The sequence below is a fragment of the Sciurus carolinensis genome, chromosome 12 (assembly GCF_902686445.1).
Source record: "Sciurus carolinensis chromosome 12, mSciCar1.2, whole genome shotgun sequence".
NCBI classification, from domain to species: domain Eukaryota; kingdom Metazoa; phylum Chordata; class Mammalia; order Rodentia; family Sciuridae; genus Sciurus; species Sciurus carolinensis.
Window position 1 is genome coordinate 59084918 of NC_062224.1, and position 19786 is coordinate 59104703.

The 19786-nt window shown below is 36.8% G+C and overlaps 1 protein-coding gene across 2 annotated transcripts in view; it reads left to right on the forward strand.

The window, feature by feature from the left end:
* Positions 1-19786, forward strand: part of Efcab2 (EF-hand calcium binding domain 2) — a 114421-nt gene that overhangs the window by 37928 nt on the left and 56707 nt on the right. The window contains exon 2 of one of the 2 annotated variants that reach the window (XM_047520447.1): positions 2452-2536. The exons of the other annotated variant lie outside the window; for it this stretch is intronic. Coding sequence (XP_047376403.1) covers positions 2452-2536 — 85 coding nt within the window. The remainder of the gene's footprint in view (positions 1-2451; positions 2537-19786) is intronic. 2 annotated transcript variants of the gene reach the window in all.

Consider the following 19786-nt stretch of genomic DNA (forward strand, 5'->3'; position numbering starts at 1 on the left):
ATTAGAGAACAACATTAAAAGTTGGTAATTGGTTTAAAGATTTTTGCTTAATCTAAGTTCTCTTACATCCTTTTCCCCCCCCTGTAGTAAACATCTATGATTTTGATGACCAGAAATGAAATGAAGCTGTTTTCATTTTAGAAAAACAAATACAAACAACTGTCATTGGAAATTATTTGCAGTAATTTTGACATAGAGTTACATCTTTATTTTTCTAAGAGTTCAAATTGTTCAGAAACAATAGAAGATCCCAGGAGGGATAAGCAGAGAACATGAGCAGACACATAACAGAGAAATCAGAGGTGGTAAACAAACAAAATGGATCATTATTCAGACTTGCTTGTCATCAAAGAAGTGTAAATTTTAAAAATGAGGTAACATTCATTTTATGGTGCAACTTGGAAAAATATAGCATTTGAGCGAAGTAACTCTAGGGTAACAGTTTTTGTACTATGAATACTAACGGTCTGATAGGTGATGAGATGGGGTTCGGGGAAAAGCAGGATTATTCAAGTGAGAAAGATCAGGGTTTAATCTAGCTCTGGCACTTAACAACTATACAATCTTAGGCAAATTGTTTAACCTTTTGGGGCTTTGGTTTATTTTTTTCCCTAAGAATGATATACTTACTTCTCTCGTCAGTGTATATAAAGCAGATGATGCAGACTGTGGTATATAGTGCTTATTCCATAAATACTTGTTGAATGAATGAATGGTAGTTAGTAAGTGCTGTGTATAAAAGGATGTTTATGAAAAAAGATTGAAGGGTAATACAGCAAAATGATTAGTGATAATGTTAGAATGAAGAGAATGGAGTGATTTAAGAAATTGTCCATTTTTTTCCTTTAAATCTTGAATCATTATTTCTTCCTGTTGCTTACACTTGACATGGGAGGCAGGGGTAGAGAAAGAAAACAGTAGAAGGAATGACTAATCTTCTATTTGGTGGTATTATATTTATTTTTTTAAGTCTTTTATTTTTTATTAATTTTTTTATGTTGTCAGTAGACCTTTATTTTATTTATATGTGGTGCTGAGAATCAAATCCAGTGCCTCTCACATGCTAGGCAAATGCTCTTCAGCTGAGCCACAACCCAGCCCCTATATTTAAAGTTAAAATAATTATCTAAACTTATCTTTAATCTCTCTCTCCTTTCCTGGGTATTCTGTTGTACTTACTGTTAGATAAATTTTGAGATTTGATTGCATGTTTTCCCTTATTGGTTCACTCAGCTGAACACTTTGGAGTTCGGCCATGACCTTTTTCTTTCTCTGTGTATCTAATATCAAATCTATTAGCAAATCTGCTCTTTAGAATATGTCCATAATCCTTAACCATCTCCACTGCTACCATCCTGGTCTAAATCATCATTAGTCTCTTACCTAGAATACTGAAATAGCCTCCTAACAGTTCTGCTTCCATATTTGTCTCTTTCTAATGTCTTCTCAACTTAATGAGTGAAGTGAGTATAAGTCTGTCAGGTCATTTTGCTGCTTCAGTAGTTTCTCACAGTATTCAGAGCAAAAGTCAAAATGCTTAAAGTAGTTATAGGGCCCTTAGAGTATTCCCCACCCTCAAACCCATATTGTCCTGATGTTGTTTTCTACTATTCTGCAGTTTCTTTCTCTCTTCTCAAAATCTCTTTCTAGAAATAGTTACAAGACTGGCTCTGTTCCCTCTTTCAAGTTTCTGCCCAAATATTACCTTACCACTGAGGCAGGCCTTCCTAAATCATCACCTCCCCCACCTCAGCACTCCTTATGTCCCTTCTCTGGTTATTTTTTTTAAAGCACCATTTGACTTATTATATATTTCACCAAATATGTACAAACCAATAAAAATATTTCTATACAGGCAAGGTGTTTTGTCTATTTCATTCCCAACTATAACTATCATCTAGAGTAGTGTCTCACATTTTTTCATGTTAGCCTTAGTCCCAAACTTGTTTGAAAGCTGTGTGATGAGGCAGTGTTATATGTTGGTTTTTAATGCCTTATATCCCCCAACTCTAGCCCTCCTCAAGTGTAGAATAAAGCAGGGTGGGCAAGACACACTATTGATAAGACAATGGTATTTGTTGCATTGGATTTACTAAGCCTGTCAGACTGGACTCTACCCAAACTTCTTGAGATGGAAGATACCTAAATGTAGTCTACTAATTTCATTTGGGTGGTGGTCCCATGAGTATATGCATATGTAAAAACTCATTGACAGTGCATTTAAGATTGAGATTAAAAAGCCTTTACAGTATTCCTCAGAATTTTTTGAAATAGTCTGTTCTGTTCTTTGACAACTCCAGAGAAAGTTAAACATGCTAAATGATACATAAAGAAGATCAAGAAAGAATCTTTCATGTTCTTCCTTATTAAGATTTCTAGTCTGGTTATTGAGATTTTTGTTTTGAATTCAGAATTAAAGTAAAATAATTTTATTTACTTATTCTTTTGCAGAGTTAGCACTAGCAGAATTCCACAAAAAAATCAAAGAGGCATTTGAAGTGTTTGACCATGAGTCGAATAATACAGTGGATGTGAGGTTTGGAAACTTTTTTATTGTTTCAGTTCTAAATTACTGATAGAATTCATAAAATAGAAGAGGGATCTTTTCTTTTTACATTGTATGTTGGATTTATTATGCTGTTTATTTATTTTCCTGTGCCACATTAAAGGTCTTTGCTAGCTATTGCTTCACATAAATTCTGTTTCTTATTCGTTAGTCTAGTGGATAGCATATATTTCTCATTGTCTATTCCAACTTATAGATTATATAAGCTCTGAGAGGAATTCTATAGTTTTAATACTTGGCACACAGTTGATAGTCAATAAATATTTGTTGAGCTAAATGAATAGAGTTTGCTTTAAAAAATACATAGGTTTGTGTATTAGTCGGGGTTCTCTAGAGGAACAGAATTAACAGAATATATGATTATAAAAACTGAATTTATTAGATTGGCTTATGAGACCAGAATGTGGATAGTCCACAATGGCCATCTACAGGCTGGAGAACTGGAAGAACCAGTAGCTGCTCAGTCCAAGAGGCTGAAGCCCCAGAACAAGAGGGATCAATGGTGCTACCCTAGTCTGAGACCGAAGGCTTCTGGAAACTCCCTGGAGAATCACTGGCAGAGTTCACTTTGGGAGAGTGAAGAAACATGAGTCTGGTGTCCTCAGGCTATTGCAACAGCAATAAAGAACTCCTTCAAGAAGAACTGAGCTTGCATTTGCTGCTGCTTCCTTGTTTTTACAACTTTTATTCCATCCAAGCCATCATCCTATTGGATGGTGCTGCCCACGCTTAGGGAGTGTGTCCACTTCAGTTTGTTAAGCCACATGCCAATCATTCCTAGATACTCCCTCATTGACACAACCAGAAGCCTCTTAATGATTGCATTTCTTAATCTAGTCAAGTTGACAATTCAAATTAACCATTATAGTAGGTATTATCAAGCCATGAAAGGGTTATTACAAAGAATAAATAATAATGCTTAAACAATGGTACACTTCAAAGTAAAATAGCCAAAAGAACCAAAGTAGTACACATACACATACACAAAATGAAAGATGTGAATATTGGTAGGTCTGGAGTGGCAGACAGGAGACAAAGAAAGGCAAAAGGTAGAGAGCACTATACATAAGTCTAATAGAAATTGTAGAATTTGTGCCATGTAGAGCAAAGAAAGGCAATGAAACCATTGTTCCAGGAAGCCAAGCAAAAGGGATTGTTTGGTGGGATCACAACCTCAAGACTTAGTACCTATTATAGAGGTCAGCAAAGCAGTGGGAAGTGATATAAAAATGGTGCTGGAAGGAATTGTTTTGATTCTTATAAACCAGTGCCACCACTTCCAGTACTAGTCAGAAGACTAAGTGTTTTAAACCTGAGTGAACAATATAAGGCTTTATTTATGACAAGTTGTAACTATACGTATTCCTTAGTTTTTTATACCTGAAGGTATAGGACTGATAAATGTATTACTTTACTTTATGATGATGATGGTTTGTGGTACTGGAAATCAAATCCAGGGCTTCACACATGCTAGGCAAGTGCTCTGCCAGTGAGCTACATCCTCAGCCAACTTTTTTGTATTGTTTTGTGCTACAGCTCTGTTTATGTGCCTTATTGCAGTGGATCAGGTGGAGAATGGGGTTCAATTTGTCTCTTCTGCACCCTAACTACAGTAGGTCTTGCACAAGCTTTGGCTCAATCATTGCCACAGAAATGTGAGGGTAACGTGGTGGATGGACATAGCTCCAAGTGGCTCTGGTTACATTGCATTTTATGGGAATGACACTATGAAGCATCAGACACTTACTCCAAATGTTTTAGCAGGAAAATGAGTGGGTGAGGGGACGGTGGTGTGGATAGAGTTTTGGGTGGGGTATATAGCTTGCTAATCCTTCCAGCAGTTCATACCAATAAATTATATGATGGAAAGTACCTTGACTGCAGACCTCTGGTTGAAGCAGAAGGATTCTCCTGAGGGGTCAGAGGCAGTGTTAGAGAAGTCAGAGAAAGTACAGCTTTATTAGGGAGAAAGGGAGAGAGGGAAGGGAAGGAAGCATTTACTTAATGACTTGCTATCTAGCAGACTACCTATGGTTGGGAGCATGAGCTTCATGTACATTACCTCATTTTAATGTTATTTGTGTGGTAAAGATTGTCATCTCCAGTCTTTGGAGACAAAGGGAACGTACATAGTTTGCTTAGTGTCAAGGCTTTCCTCCTTCCAAGTCTTTTGCTGTGTTACAATGCCCACTGTCCCAACCTTCTCCTTCAAGTATTTCGTGGGCTCCTCTCCACCCTTAGGCTTTCTGACAGAAGCAAAGACAACCTCCCTTATAGCAGTGATGCCAACCAGACCTTTTTTGGTAAAAGGACCAATTTAGGGAAAATAAACATGTTTATGGGCTACATCTTTTTCCCATTCCAAATTAAAATAACTTTACTGAGGCCCTGAGGAGAAGCGTATGTTCATACAACTTAAGTGGTCTACTTTATTAAATAAAGATGGTTAGTAAGAAAATTGGCATTGTTTTTAACATTAAAATATCAATGCATGGACTGGGGTTGTGGCTCAGTGGTAGAAGTGCTTGCCTGGCATGTGTGAGGCACTGGGTTTAATCCTTAACACTACATAAAAATGAATAAATAAAATAAAGGTATTATGTCCATCTACAAGTAAAAAAAAAATTCCTTAAAAACAATCAATGCTCAAGCACATTTGAGGAGTAGCAATGTGAATGAACGCAACTCTATAACCTTCATTCTTCATGATAATCTGTAAGGCACTTCAGAGTTTATAACAAATGGTTGTTTTTTTTTTCTTTTTTTTTTTTTTTTTTGGTGGTATTGGGGATTGAACCCAGGGCCTTATAGTGCTTGTGAGGCAACTGAGCTATATCCCCAGCCCTAACAAATGTTCTTAATTCTGCTGATATCATTATCATACCCTCCTTCTAAATTAGAAATTAAAGACAGAAACAAAACAACTTTCCCATATCTCACAGTAGGTTAGCAGCAAAGCTGGAAGTCAAATTAATTTCTTCTCTTCAGGGTAGCATTTTCCAAGTTGACTGACTGTACACCAGGGGAGACTCTGGCAATGTGATTATGAGTTGGGTTGGTTCCTGCCTTTCCTAGCCTTACTTTTCTGCAGTTATAAAAACAGTTAATCTGTCTCAAATTTGTTTTGGCATATGATTAAAAGCAAAGATCTGAATAGACTTTTATTTTTAACTTACTAAATAGTTTATTTACTTTTTGAATTGTTAGACCTACTTTTAAGTTTTGTGTAATTGAATTGAATTTGAACTGTATTCTGATATATTGCTTTACCTTTCAGTCTTAATACTAGTTCAATACTATATTAACTGCTGTCAATTTATAAAATGTTTTAATAGCTGATAAATCTAGTCTTTTTATTCCTTTTAAATCTTTCAGTTAAGGATTGAAGGCAATATTCTGTTTTGTAAAGAAATGTCTTGGAATGAATTGAGAGTGTTGGGGAGATATAAATGGCTTGCATTGGGTAGGAAGAGAGAGATGATTTTTGAGAGTTGTCCAGAGGTGTCCAGCTATCCCTTCCCTCTGCTTTATTCCTCAGGAGGAGCTGTAGCACAGTTCACCCTGTAGGGCAGCTCCTTTCCTTTCTCCTTCTCTCTGCTATGCAAAAATAAAAAGATTTAATTTGAAATTTTATCACATTAAATAGAAGGGAGGCCTGGTACTGGACTGTCCCACAACCAGTAGGTTGCTCGCCACTATTTAAAGTCATACAAATTGGGTCTATGGGTTTTCCTCAGCCCTGGGAGGGTGGCCCTGAGTTCTGGAATCAGACTCCCAGGGTTCCAGACCCAGGTCTGTGACCAGTAGTAATTTATTTATTCTATTTGTGCCTCAGCTTTTACATTTGCCTCATAAGATTGGCAGTGTAAGTGGTTCTTAAAGTGTGGCTTGGAGACCCTCATATGTCCTTAAGACTCTTTAGGAAACTGTGAAGTCAAAACTGTTTTCATAATAAAGCTAAGGCAGTCTCAGCTGTTCTCATTTTTTTTTTCAGAAGTGTATATTGGAGTTTTTCAAAGTCTACATGAGATGTGATACAACAACAGATTGAATAGATCTAGATATGAGATGCCAGCTTTCTTCTCTTACTCTAGGCATTAAGGGATTTGTAAACATGATAGGTGTACATGAAAGAAAATTCTAAAGATACAGAGATTATATTGTGGTAAGTGAATTTCTTCACTTCTAATTCCTGATTATCCAGTTCTCCTTTCTGAGGCAAACTTTGTTATAAGTTTCTCCAATTCTTCTAGAGATAATCCATGCAAGTATACAGGTTGGTGGCATTAATATTACATTATTATACAACTATCACTGCTATCCATCTCTAGTACTAAAATCTTCCCAAACTGAAACTCTGTTACTCATTTAATAACTGCTTATCTCCCCCTCTCTACCTCCTGGCAACCATCATTCTCTTTGGTCTCCATGAGTTAGACTACTCTAGGCATCTCGTATAATTGAAGTAGTAGTCTTTGTGTACTTTTGTGTCTGCTCATGTCACTTACCCATGCCACATTTTGTGATCTGTCCATCTGTTGATTGGCATTTGGGTTATTTTAATTTTTTGACTATTTTGAATGAATAGTGCTGCTATAAATATTGGTGTGCAAATATCTATTTGAGCCTCTGCTTTTAGTTCTTTTGAAAGTATACCCAGAAATGGAACTGTGGGGTTATGTGATAGCTCTGTTTGTTTTTTTTTTGAGTAATTCCACACAGTTTTCCACAGTGTCTGTACCATTTTAACATTCCTTCAGCAATGTGCAAAGATTTCTTTACATCCTTGCCAGTACTTATTTTCTGGTTTTATTTTGTATGTTTTGTTTTTTGTGGTGGTTGTTTTTTGGGTGCAAAGTAATGTCTCACTGGGGCTTTGATCTGCATTTCCCTAATGATTAGTAGTGTTGAACATCTTTTCATGTACTTATTGCTCATTTGTATATTCTTTGGAGGAATGTCTATTCCAGTCCTTTTTTCTTCAGCCCATTTTTTCATCAGGCTGTTTTTTTGTTTTTTTTTTTTTATTGTTGAGTTGTAGGATGTGTATGTATTTTTAGCACAAAGTAAGCCATTCTGCACCCTGCTTTTTTTTCACTTTTCAGTATATCCTGTGATTATTCTTTGAGTATAAGGGTCTTTTTCATGTCATTTTATGATGAATTGTAATATATTGAAGTAATCTTCCATTAATGGAAATTTAAGTTGTTTCCAGGCTCTCTATAATAATCCATGTTGCAGAGACTAACTTGGTACGCATGTCATTTTACAATAGTGAGAATTTTTCACTAGGATAAATTCTTGGAAATATGTCAAAGTGCATGAATATATTTGGTACATGTTACTGTCTCGATGCTATAGTCTCTCATCTTATATGAGGTTGCTTGTTTCTCTTCTCCCTCTTAAGCAAAGTTTAATTACTAAAATGGGATTTTTGCCAGTTTGATCTATAAAAAAAAAAAAAAGAAACTGTTAATTTTCATTTTCTGAACTATGAACCTCTTTTTTTTGAGTACTGGGGATTGAAGTCAGGTGCACTAGACCACTGAACCACATCCTCAGCTCTGTTTAGAGACAGATCTCATTGAGTTGCTTAGCGCCTCACTATTGCTGAGGCTGGCTTTGAACTCTTGGTCCTCCTGCCTCAGCCTCCAGAGCTGCTGGAATTATAGGTGTGCACCACTGAGCCTGGCATAAACCTCTTTTATATCTCTAAAAACTATGTATCTTTTTGTCTGAACAGGTAGCTTATGATCTTTCCTAATTTTCTCACTGAATTATTTATCTTTTTATGTATTTAAGATCTTTGTGACATATCATCTATCTTTTCACTGTGTTTTTGCTTTCTGGCATGCATAATTAAAAAAAAGATTGCACAACTTTTGAATATGAATCTAATCTTTTGAAACAAACTAAAAAGTATTTTAGAGTAGCTTTTGAAAAACTCAGACTTCTGAATTGCTGGGATTTGGTTTTTGATTTTTTTTTCTCCTTCTTTTGGTTATAGAACCTAGCAGTTCCCACAGGCTAAGCTGGTGCTATACCATTGAGCTACATCCTGAGCTCTGAGAATAGTATTTTTTTTTTAATTAGTGCTTTATAACTATACATAATAGTGGGTTCTTTAAAAAATTTTTTTTTAGTTGTAGATGGACACAATGTCTTTGTTTATTATTCATTTATTTTCATGTGGTGCCTAGGATGGAACCCAGCACCTCACATGTGTGAGGGAATCGCTCTACCTCTGAGCTATAGCACCAGCCCAGTGGGTTCATTTTGAGGGCAATTTTAATAGAATAAATTTAGGTTACCCTGAATAAAACTAGCTTGTTAAAAAAATAAAAAATATACCCCACAAATAATGCCTCTTAAGTCAAGAAGCTAATTTTTCCATATAGCTAGTTTTGCAAATTTAATTTGAAAGCAACTAATCTTATTTACCAACAAACTCTGTTTTTTTTGTAATCTATGTTCTTTCGTTTTTGACTCATGACAGTTAAAAAGTATACTAGAAGTCAGTGTCAGTAGCTGGCTCTATCATTGATTTTCGTATATTATACCTTCTTTTAATTTCATTTTCTCTATGAAATTGCAATAATAATACCTATATTGCTTAAGCCACGAGAGTATTAAGAGTATCAAATAAAAAAATACAAATGAATTTTGAAAAGCGTTATAAGGTTATTATCAACTTGCATATTTTTTAACATTCTATTCTAGTTAATATCAGAACAAATTGATACTCAAGGATTTGGTGAGCTAAGATGATACAGGGTTCAATCCTGGAATAAAAGTGTTCATCTTTTTCCTTTCCCCAGCCACACCCATCTGTTCCATACCTATGCTTCAGTGCCTTTGCAGAGTGACTGTTCTTTTAGTATCCTAGAATATTCTCTGTCTACCTTACACATGTACTATGAATAGGATTTTTTTCCGAATATTTTCTTAGTCTTTTGACAAAAGTTTTGCATTCTAGCAACCTCAGGTATCCTCTCGCTAGGTCTCTTTTTTTAATTTATTTATTTATTTTTTATTATTATTATTATTTTTACGTTTACATAGGGTAATGATGTTTATTTTTTTTTCCCTCCCCCCCCACCCCTCTTTTCCCTTAGGTCTCTTTTTTAACATAGCTTTTTAAAATGCTTTTCTAAAATGTTTATACCTTCAATTCAGCATGAGTCTCTGAGACCCATGTCATCCAACTTTCATTAGCAGTTGGCTGGAACCTGAAGTGTATTAGATCCTGTCTAAAATGCAATAGAAAATTGGTAATAAACCTTTCTTAATGGATTAGAAATAACTCTAAGAGGACTAGAGGTGCCATAAATATTAACTCTAATTCTTCACAGATATTGCTATTTTATTTTTGTTTCTGTTTTTTATGGTACTAGAAATTGAACCCAGGGACCCTCTACTGCTGAGCTACTTTCCCAGCCCTACATAATGTTTATTTTGAGACAGGATCTCTCTGTTACTTAGGATGACCTGGAACTTGTGATCCAGCTGCCTCAACTTTCCAAGTTGCTGGGGTTACAGCTGTGAGCTACAGCCTGGCTCCGCAATGCTACTTCTAAAGAGTTGTTAATAAAACACTTCACAATGCATGGTTTTCCTAAACAATTATCTGAGAAAGCTTGAGGCTACCTGAAGAGCTTTTGAAAAATTGTACTGGTAAATGGGTCTGCTTTTATGTAATGGAAAAAAATTGTAAAAGAGGAGTAGGAATTCAAGTTACAAAAGAAATCAAACAGTATGGTACCATATATGTGAATTTTAAACACAAAATAATTGTGTATATTGTTTATGAATATGAAGACATTCATGGGAATTATAAACATTGACTCCTCAAAATGGTGGTTGCATCTGAAGATGGAGAGAGAAGGGATGTGGAATGGGACTCCTCCACAGTTTCTGTAGTGTTTTCTTATTAGAGGAAAAATTCTGAACAAGCATGTGGCAAAATGTTAACATCTGTTAAATCTTAGTATTGGCTATATGACTGTCAAATTTTTTTCTGTACTTTCTCTGAAATATTTCACAATTACCCTTGTCTCTTCACCATTTCACTTTGCAGTTGTTTTGTAAAAAATTGGGTTGCTTATCATAGCCCTGTTGATGAACTGTAATTAAAAAAAAAAGAACCTCCTCTAAGGCTTAAAAATCATCCCAAATCTCACTTCTTGAAATAATAATTGTCATTAGGTAGCTGTTGTTCTGTATCTGTGCATATGTAATAGGATAAATAGATGGAAGGTGTGAGGAGTTAATAAGTAAGGAGAGAAGAAGAAGGGAAGCAAGGGGGAAAGAAAAAAATTATGGAAGAAAAAAGTCTAGAATATAATTACCATGAAGGTAGGATTTTCTCTTTTGTACAGTGCTGTATCTCAGCACCTAGAACTGTGTTTGGCATGTAGTAGGTGCCCAGTATTTACTTATTAAATGAAGGAAGGAAGGAAGGAAGGAAGGGAGGGAGGGAGGGAGGATGGAAGGAAGGAAGGCAATATTCATATAAAAATAAGATCACAATAGTCCTGCTTTCTGAAAATAAAAATTATTTACTTGAATTAACCAAAAAATTTATATTGAAATTATGTGATCTCAGAGTTTATCATAAGATGTTATTTATTAAAGTTCAGAAAAAATATTGTAAAAAACATTAAGAAGTTGTATGTAGACCTTGTGTTTTTAAAATTATGTTTCAGATATAAAATGTGTCAGTGCTTGGCTTGGAAGGATAAGGAAATTAGCACTTTCATAATTTCTTCCACCCACCCTTATCTTAGATATGTTGTTATTTTTACACTTATAAGGTAGAATATTCATGCTTTGTTTAGTTTCACATAATCTTTAAAAAAATTTTTTTTTAGTTGTTGATGGACCTTTATTTCATTCATTTCTTGATATGTGGTGCTGAGAATTGAACCCAGTGCCTCAGACGTGCTAGGCAAGCACTCAACCACTGAGCCACAACCCCAGGTCCAAGTTTCACATAATCTTTTAGTGTATTTTTTGCATATTTAATGGAATTACAGCTAGCTACCATTTTCCTGTTATTTTTTGTTTTGTTTTCTGTTCTTATATTCTTTGATGTATTCCTGTTATCTCTTGTTAATTTTTTTTTTTTCCAGAAAGTGCTCATGAGTGTTTTCCCATGAATTCTTTCTTGTTTAAAATGTTTACTTTGTCCCTGAATGCTTTGTATGGGAATGACGTTTTATAAATTTCTACCATTTTTAATGGTCGTGAAGTATTCCAATGTGTGACTCAACTATAACTTAACATATTTCCTAATTTTGGAAATTTGGGTTGTTTGTAATGTGATGCTGCTGAAACTGGATTTTCTGCTGTTACTTTGCAGTAGGCAGGACCTGTTTGTTACCGCTCTTTTGGCTCTGCAGCAAGCAGAATCTGCTAGTGTTTGGTGGTAACCACAGACTGCCAGTGATTCCCCATGGTTTCGTATCTTGTGAGTTCCAAGAATGAGCTCATGGACAAGAGAGGGTGAGTGCAAAGGAGTAAGATTTATTCAAGCAAGAAGAAAAGAAACGCAACTCTTACCCAGTGAAAGGAGGTCCTAATAGAGTGTTGCCACCTAAGTGTACTATCTAGGAGCTCATATGGCTGTTGAGTAGGGGCATTGCTCAATATTTATGCTAATTAGGTCTAAAAAAAGGACCTATTGGTTGGATAGTCTTGGAGTGTTGCCTAACTTTTCTGGTAATTAAGTGTCTGGAAGGTGGTTTGTTCATTGGTCACCTGAGACATTCTGATTGGTTGTGCCTTTTAGCCCTTGAATTTGAAATTATCTATAGCTTCCACTCATGTCTATCCCTGCCCCGTCCTTGGAATGTTTGGAATGTGTCTATAAATCAGTCCTTCCTATGGAAGGACTGCACTTTCCATCTACTCAGAGAAGCCTTTTTTGGGGCTTGGGGTATTCCCCTGTCTGGCTATATCTTACTTTCTGATCATCCTACTATTCACTGCTATAATTGTGACACAGCTCAAATTATTAATGTGACCCTTGACCCTTTACTGCTAAAAAAATAGTGTAAGTCCAATCAATTTGTTTTTTTTTTTTGTGTGTGTGTGTGTGTGTGTGTGTGTGTTTAATACTTAACCACTGAGCTGCATACCCAGTTCTTTTTTATTTTATTATTTTATTTTATTTTTGCAGTGCTGGGGATTGAACCCAGGGCCTTGTGCTTGCAAGATGAGCACACTACCAACTGAGCTATATCCCCAGCCCTCTTTATTTTTTATTTTGAGATGAAGTCTCACTAAGTTGCTTAGGTCCTAACTTGCTGAGGCTGGCTTTGAACTTGTGATCCTCCTGCCTCTGCCTCCCAAGCCTCTGTAAGTCCAATTTCTTTCCTTAAAAAAGAAGATTTTTTTTTCTTGTTGATAGATAGGTTATGTCAGTCTTCATAGTTAAGTTCTAAGAACAGGATTGTGGTTGGCTTAATAAGAAACTTTTTCTGACTGAGATGGGAAGAAGGGTTTGTTAAAGATGAAGAAGATTTAAAAGAGTAGTGGAACTTAAAACAGTCACAGGATATAGAGGGAGTAATCAGGAAAAGGGATTATATTTAAAAAAATATTTTGAGTACATAGTGTTTTCACATAGTTAAAAACCCGAGGAGAACAAAGTACAAAGAAAGTCCCTCTGACTTCTCTTCACCAGCTACTCAATTTCTCCCCAAAGAACCAGCAACCAAAATACTAATTTCCAAGGATCACGCTAGAAATATTTTATGCATTTACAAGGAAATGTGCATATGCGTGCACACATAAACACACACACACACACACACACACATTCCCCTCCCCTTTTTTTTTACTCAGATGGTTTCATACTTTTTTTTAAATATTTTTTTAGTTGTCAGTGGACCTTTATTTTATTTATATGTGGTGTGGAGAACTGAACCCAGTTTCTCACACATGCTAGGCAAGTGCTGTACCACTGAGCCACAACCCCAGCCTCCTGGTTGCTTATTATGCAACTGTTTGCTTGGAGTGGAAATAAACCCATGGTGAAGTTCATTTTTATGGCTTATTGGTAACATTCAGAGGTCTGGGATGGTTACTGCTATACAGTTTAAACTTAGGGTAAGTACACAAGTGACCTAAGTTTTAGTGTATTAAAGGGCATTACAAAGGGCATGGGAGCTGGTTGTGGCGATGCATGCCTGTAATCCCAGTGGCTTAGGAGGCTGAGGCAGGAGATCAAAGCCAGCCTCAGCAACTTGGTGAGGCCATAAGCAACTTAGTGAGACTCTGTCTCAAAATATAAAAATATGAAAAGGACTGGGAATGTGGCTCAGTTGTTGAATGCCCCTGGGTTCAATCCCTGGTACCAAAACAAACAAAAAAACAAAGCACATGGGGTCTCAGATACCCCAGGAAGCTATGTTTCAGGCTTTTTAGACTGAAGTTGATCAACAGGTTAGTGTTGTGGCAGAAAAATAACACTTGGACACTTTATCTACAATTTTGATAAGAAAACCATTTCTGTATTTGATATCTTTGGAGATCAACCTTGATTGATTCTGAACTATAGGTAACTATTGTACTAATTGTCTAGATCAAGGCACATTTTGTTGTATGACTATAAAAATGGGGAGCCAGAGGCTGAGGATTGGTAGTCTCAGGGAGTGTACTTCCTGGGGCCTCTGGGTGCGTATCCTCTGTGTCTTCCACATTCCTGCTTCCTATAGCCTCAAGCTATTCTCCTTAATATAGGAAATATAATATTGGATTCACTTGAAACTGTAAGCCCTATTAAATGTGAAGATTTAAAGCAAATGCATAACAGAGAACAGTTTATCTTCATTAATTTTTAAAGGTAGAGGGGACATAAAGCAAAAATGCATTACTGTGTACTCAGATGTCCTGAGGCATGTTTGGAAACCTGGCTCCCTTTCATCATTTTGTTGGTCTTGCTCTTTCAGCTTGCATGGGACCAAATAATCTTTATGTTTTCTTAGTGCTTATTTATTCTAAGGATCTATTTGGAAAATAAGCAATACAAAGAGCAGTTATTCCTTATGTGGATAATAAATAGTGAAAAACTCAATGCAGTGATACTCAAGCTTCTTATACATGACATTTGCCATAAAGGGAATATAGGTGCTCTAGTGTTTCAAGTCACTGCTGACTCCCACATCATCTGGAGTTAGTTAACATGCTTGTGACTTTACTCTGCCTCTATTCCCTCTCTCCCAAATTCTTCTTCTTTGCTACTGACTGATTTACACTCCACTGTGTGTCTCTTCTTATCCCTTTGTTTCTGCTTCCTCAGGGCTTCTGATGCCTTACAATTCTGCTTACTGACTTTTCTCTCCATGTTATTCTTCCTTCATCTCTCTTCCATCTGTATCCCTCTCTGTATGTCCTGCTTTACAATTCCCAAGAAGGAAATAAGAAAAGTTATGTTGTAATTATTCGTTAATCTTCAGTAGATATTGCCTCTGTTGAGCAGAGATCTTGTGATAGCCTCACAGATCTCTCTCTTGTAGGACTATTGAGAGATGCTATATTTTGGTTAAGTAATGCCTTCTGGTTCAAGCAGTTGTGCCTAGGCAGCCAGATCTAACTGTATAGAACATAATAACCTATACAACAAGAAACTATCAGAAAGGGACTGGATTTGGCAGGGACCATAGTGCCTATTTGATACATACTTTCAAATCCTGGTAGTGTAGCTTATGCCTAATACTATGCCATTCCAACACAGTTTCTAAACCAGCATTTGGAACTCTGGCATACCTACTGGTTCTTTACAATGCCTTCCCTGGCAGTGCTTGATTTATGTCATGGTGCTTGCTGTGGTAGAGACTGGGTGGTCTGTAGGTCTGTAGATACACTGTAATTCCCAGACTTCCTTCCAGATAGAGGGCCTGGGGATCATGGTTGAGCTAGACCATGTAACTGAGTTTTTTGCGAGTGGAATGTGGGTAGAGGTGTGAAGTGTGTCACTTCTAGGCCTGTTGCACGGAAACCTCACATGTGCAGTCCTTCAGGCTTTTCCCTCTTAGAGCTTGATACATACAGCAGAGCAACACTGGAAACCTTGTGCTGAATACAGTGGAACCAAAAGATGAAAGGAGCTGGTCATCTAATGATTTACCCAGAGGCAAGCCACCCACTGATCAAGAAAACCTATTTTGGATTTAATATAAGCCACTTCTATGACTCTTGTGTTAAGGCACTGGAGGCTAGAGTTGGTGATAGCAGTGATCATAATCCTCACATAGTTGCATTCTTGAATTTGCTCTACAGGGATCCAAGGAAGGGCTTGGGCCCCTAAGTATCTTGGTGAATTCTGTCTCAGGCTGAAGTTAATCAGTGGAGGGACCCCTCAGAGGATTGCTATCACTGTTTTGCTATCCTATCCAGCATGGCTTGATGTATCTCGCTTTAAGGCTTCCTGCAGACGTCACAAGCTGTGGCTATCAGACATATTTGTACAAAGTGGCATAAAAAAGTCCAGGTGTTAAAAAAATTTCACCCAGATTCATTTAAGAGGAAGGGAGAAGGAATGTAGAGATTAGTATGTAGTGGTGCCACCTTGTACACTGAGCAAGTACTCCATCTTCACTATAGTGAATTGTAGCAATATAATTCAGTGTTCTATGTGCTCTAGATAGAGGGGGTGACAAACTTCATCTAGTTCATCTACATATATAGCATGGCAAGATGTCTAAATCTGTTCTTTGCCTGGGGGAAGGTGAGAAAGATAGGACTTGTGTGAATGCTATTCAAGTGACTGTGAAGGGAAAAGATAGGGTACAGTAGTAGTGTCCCAAGTAGAATGGGAAATTCTTATTTTCTTCTTTGAAGGAATTAGAAACATGTTACAGAGGTGCCACTGTATAATGTAGTAGTGAAACCAGGCCAGAAGCCAGGATGTGAGTGCTGTAATTCAAGTAGGCTTTTGGTTAATTTAAAGACACGGGGGCTATCCTGGCTAGCTTCTAACCTATAGCTTCCTTCTGTTTCATTTTTCTTTTGGTGGTGCTGTATATTAAACCTCAGGGCCTTGTGCATGCCAGGCAAGTGTTCTACCACAGAGCTATGTCCCTAGCCCTCATTTTCTGAGAAATCTATTCTCTCTGAAAACTACTGAGTGCACTTTGTAGTAGTTTCCAGCCTTCCACTGAAAGCTCATTTTAGACCGTCTGTCCTTTGCTCACCCTATTCCAAGAGGACTTATGTTTTTAAGCTTATATTTTTGTCTCTCAAGAGTTACAAACTTACTGAAAATAAACTGTATTTAATATTCGAGTTCTTTGTCTATTTTCAGTGCCAATAATATTTAAAAATATTTTTTAGTTGTAGATGGACACAATATCTTTATTTTTATGTGATATTTATATTTATTTTTATGAGAATTGAACCCAATGCTTCACATATGCTAGGCAAGCACTCTACCATTGAGCCACAACCCCAGCCCTGACAGTGCCAATAATATTAACCGAGGATAGGTAACTAGTTTTGTGAAGTTATAGGAAATGAATGTGTAAAGATGAGTCCGAGGCCATTTGGTGAATGATATTGTTTGTTGCCCTAACATTCCTGAATTTCAGTGTATAAGCAGTACAAATCCATAAAGGCAGACAAGTGATAAGATGATTTGGATTTTTATGAAAAAAAAATTAAAACTGGTTGTAGTATGAGAGATTGATTGGCATGTGGGCTAAGGCAGTGCTTCCTAATTCTGGGTGCATGGTAGAATCACCTGGGGAACTCCTAACACAAATTACCATCCCTGTTCTACTCCTGCCAATATAACAATATGAGCAAAGGACTTGAGTAGGGACTTGAGGGACAAACTTAAGTAATACGAGGGCTGCCAATAGCAGGTATACACAAGGTTATGGTGCAAAAAAAACTTTTTTTTTAATAATCTGCTCAAAGAAATTTAATCTTAGAGGTTGGGGGAAAAGTTGTATAACCATTGTCTATAAGGTGGCCTCTCAGAGCTACTCCATAGCCCTGATAAGTCCAGAACTGCATGCAAAAGAGCCACATAGAGGGCTGGGGATCTAGCTCAGTGACATAGTATTTGCCTAGCATACAAAAGGTCCTGGGTTTCATTCCCAGCACTGGGAGTGGGGGCAAGCATAGAACTGGCACACAGAGTTCTCCAGCTTGACAAGACCTAATGATTTTCCCTAACCCACACTTTAAGCCAGTCAGAGAATGTCTCCACAGGTGTAGGCACGGAGAGCATAAGTACCTTAGCTACACCTTCACAAGTAGTTACCCTTTTAGTTACTTGAGTGTTCCTTGGGACACATGCTGATATCTGTAATCTTCTGAGTTATCCTCTCCCTGAGACAGTGAACACATTTGCTTTAGCTGCTTAGGTTGGGGGGGTGAGTGTAAAGAGTTGTGGATAGAAAGGACTCCATTATTATTTCAAAATATCTCTTCCCACAAATGTCTTCCATATTAATAAAACAACAAGATAACAAAACTTCCACCCACCCACTAAAACTCACAGCTAATACCCTTTCATTGTCTTTCACATCAAAAGTAAGCATCCCAAAAAGGAGTTTGCTCTTATTGACAACCTTCAGCCTGTTCTTTCTTGAACACGCAATTCTTGACTTCTATTTTTCGTCCCATTCCTATTCAAGCTATTTTTCATGAGGTTACTAGTTGTTTCTTCTCTTATTTTCTATGACATTTCTTTTTGTTTTCATCCAACTTCTCTGATTCCTGTTTTTCAGTCCCCTTTTTGGGGACAATTATTCCTCTATTTGGCCTGTTAAGTCTGCCAAGTTGTACCTCCTTCTGTCTTTTAACTTTACACCCTTTTCTGTGAAATTTTTCTTATCTATACCCAAATCTAGACCTCAACCTGGAAAATGTTTTTAAAAATCTATTAAATAAACAACTCTAGGTCAAAGTTGAAATCCTGAGCCAATTAAATTGAAAACCTCTATAAAGTAACAATAATGGAAATGACATCAGAATCTGAGATACAACCAAATCAAGATTCATTTAATACCTCTGAAAACGTGAAGAAATAAACAAACAAAAATGAGTAGACTATCCAACTCAAAATGCTAAGGGAAAAGGGTAAACTGAAAGAAAGCAAAAGAGAGAAATTAGTGAAGAGATAAATATGGAATTAGGGGCTGGGGTTGTAGCCCAGTGGTAGAGCACTTGCCTAGCTGTGTACATGGAATGGAAGACTTAATATTGTTAAGATGGAAGTACCCCCACACACAACCCTCCCGCCCCACACACAATGGATGAACAGATTCAGTGCAAATCCCAGATACCTGCTGGGTGAGGTGGCACACACCTGTAATCCCTGTGACTGAAGAGGCTGAGGCAGAAAGGTTCCAAGTTCAGTTCAGCAATTTAGCGAAGCCCTAAGCAACTTAGTGAGACCCTGTCTCAAAATAAACTATAAAAAGGACTGGTGATGTGGCTTAGTAGTAAGTGCTCCTGGGTGCAATTCCTAGTATCCTGGGGGTGGGGTGGGGGGAGACATCAGGGATTTTTTTTTTCCCCCTATTACTGGTGATAGGACCCAGGAATGTATTGATGCTTGACACAACTTTCCACTACTGAACAATACCTCTGGATCCCCTCCATTTTTTTTTTCCAGAAACTGACAAACTAATTCTGAAATTCATATTGAATTGTAAGAGACTTGGAATAACCAAAACAAACTTGAAAAAGAACTTGAAGAACAAATTTGGACTTACTCAATTTCAAAATTTACTTCAGAGTTACATTAATCAAAGCTATGTGATACTTGCATAATAACATAAAGCTAGACATGTAGATCAATGGAGAAGAATTGGGAGTCTAGAAATAGACTCTTCATGTTTATGTTCAATTGATCTTCCACAAAGGTGGTCAGAAAATTCAATAGAGAAAGAATAGGCTTTTCAACAAATGGTGCTGGGATAACTGGATATCCACATGCAAATGAGTGAAGTTGGACCCCTACTGCATACCATTTATGAAAATTAATTCAATGTAGATAAAAGAACAACATAAGGAGCTGAAACTATAATACTCTTAGAAGAAAACAGGTGAAAATCTTTGTGACTTTAGATTAGGCAATGGTTCTTTCTGTAAGAACCTAAAAGCACAAGCAAATCAAGGGAGAAAAAAAGATAAATTGGATTTCACCAAAATTAAAACCTTTTCTGTTTCAAAGGACATTATCAAGAAAGTAAAAAGACTAGC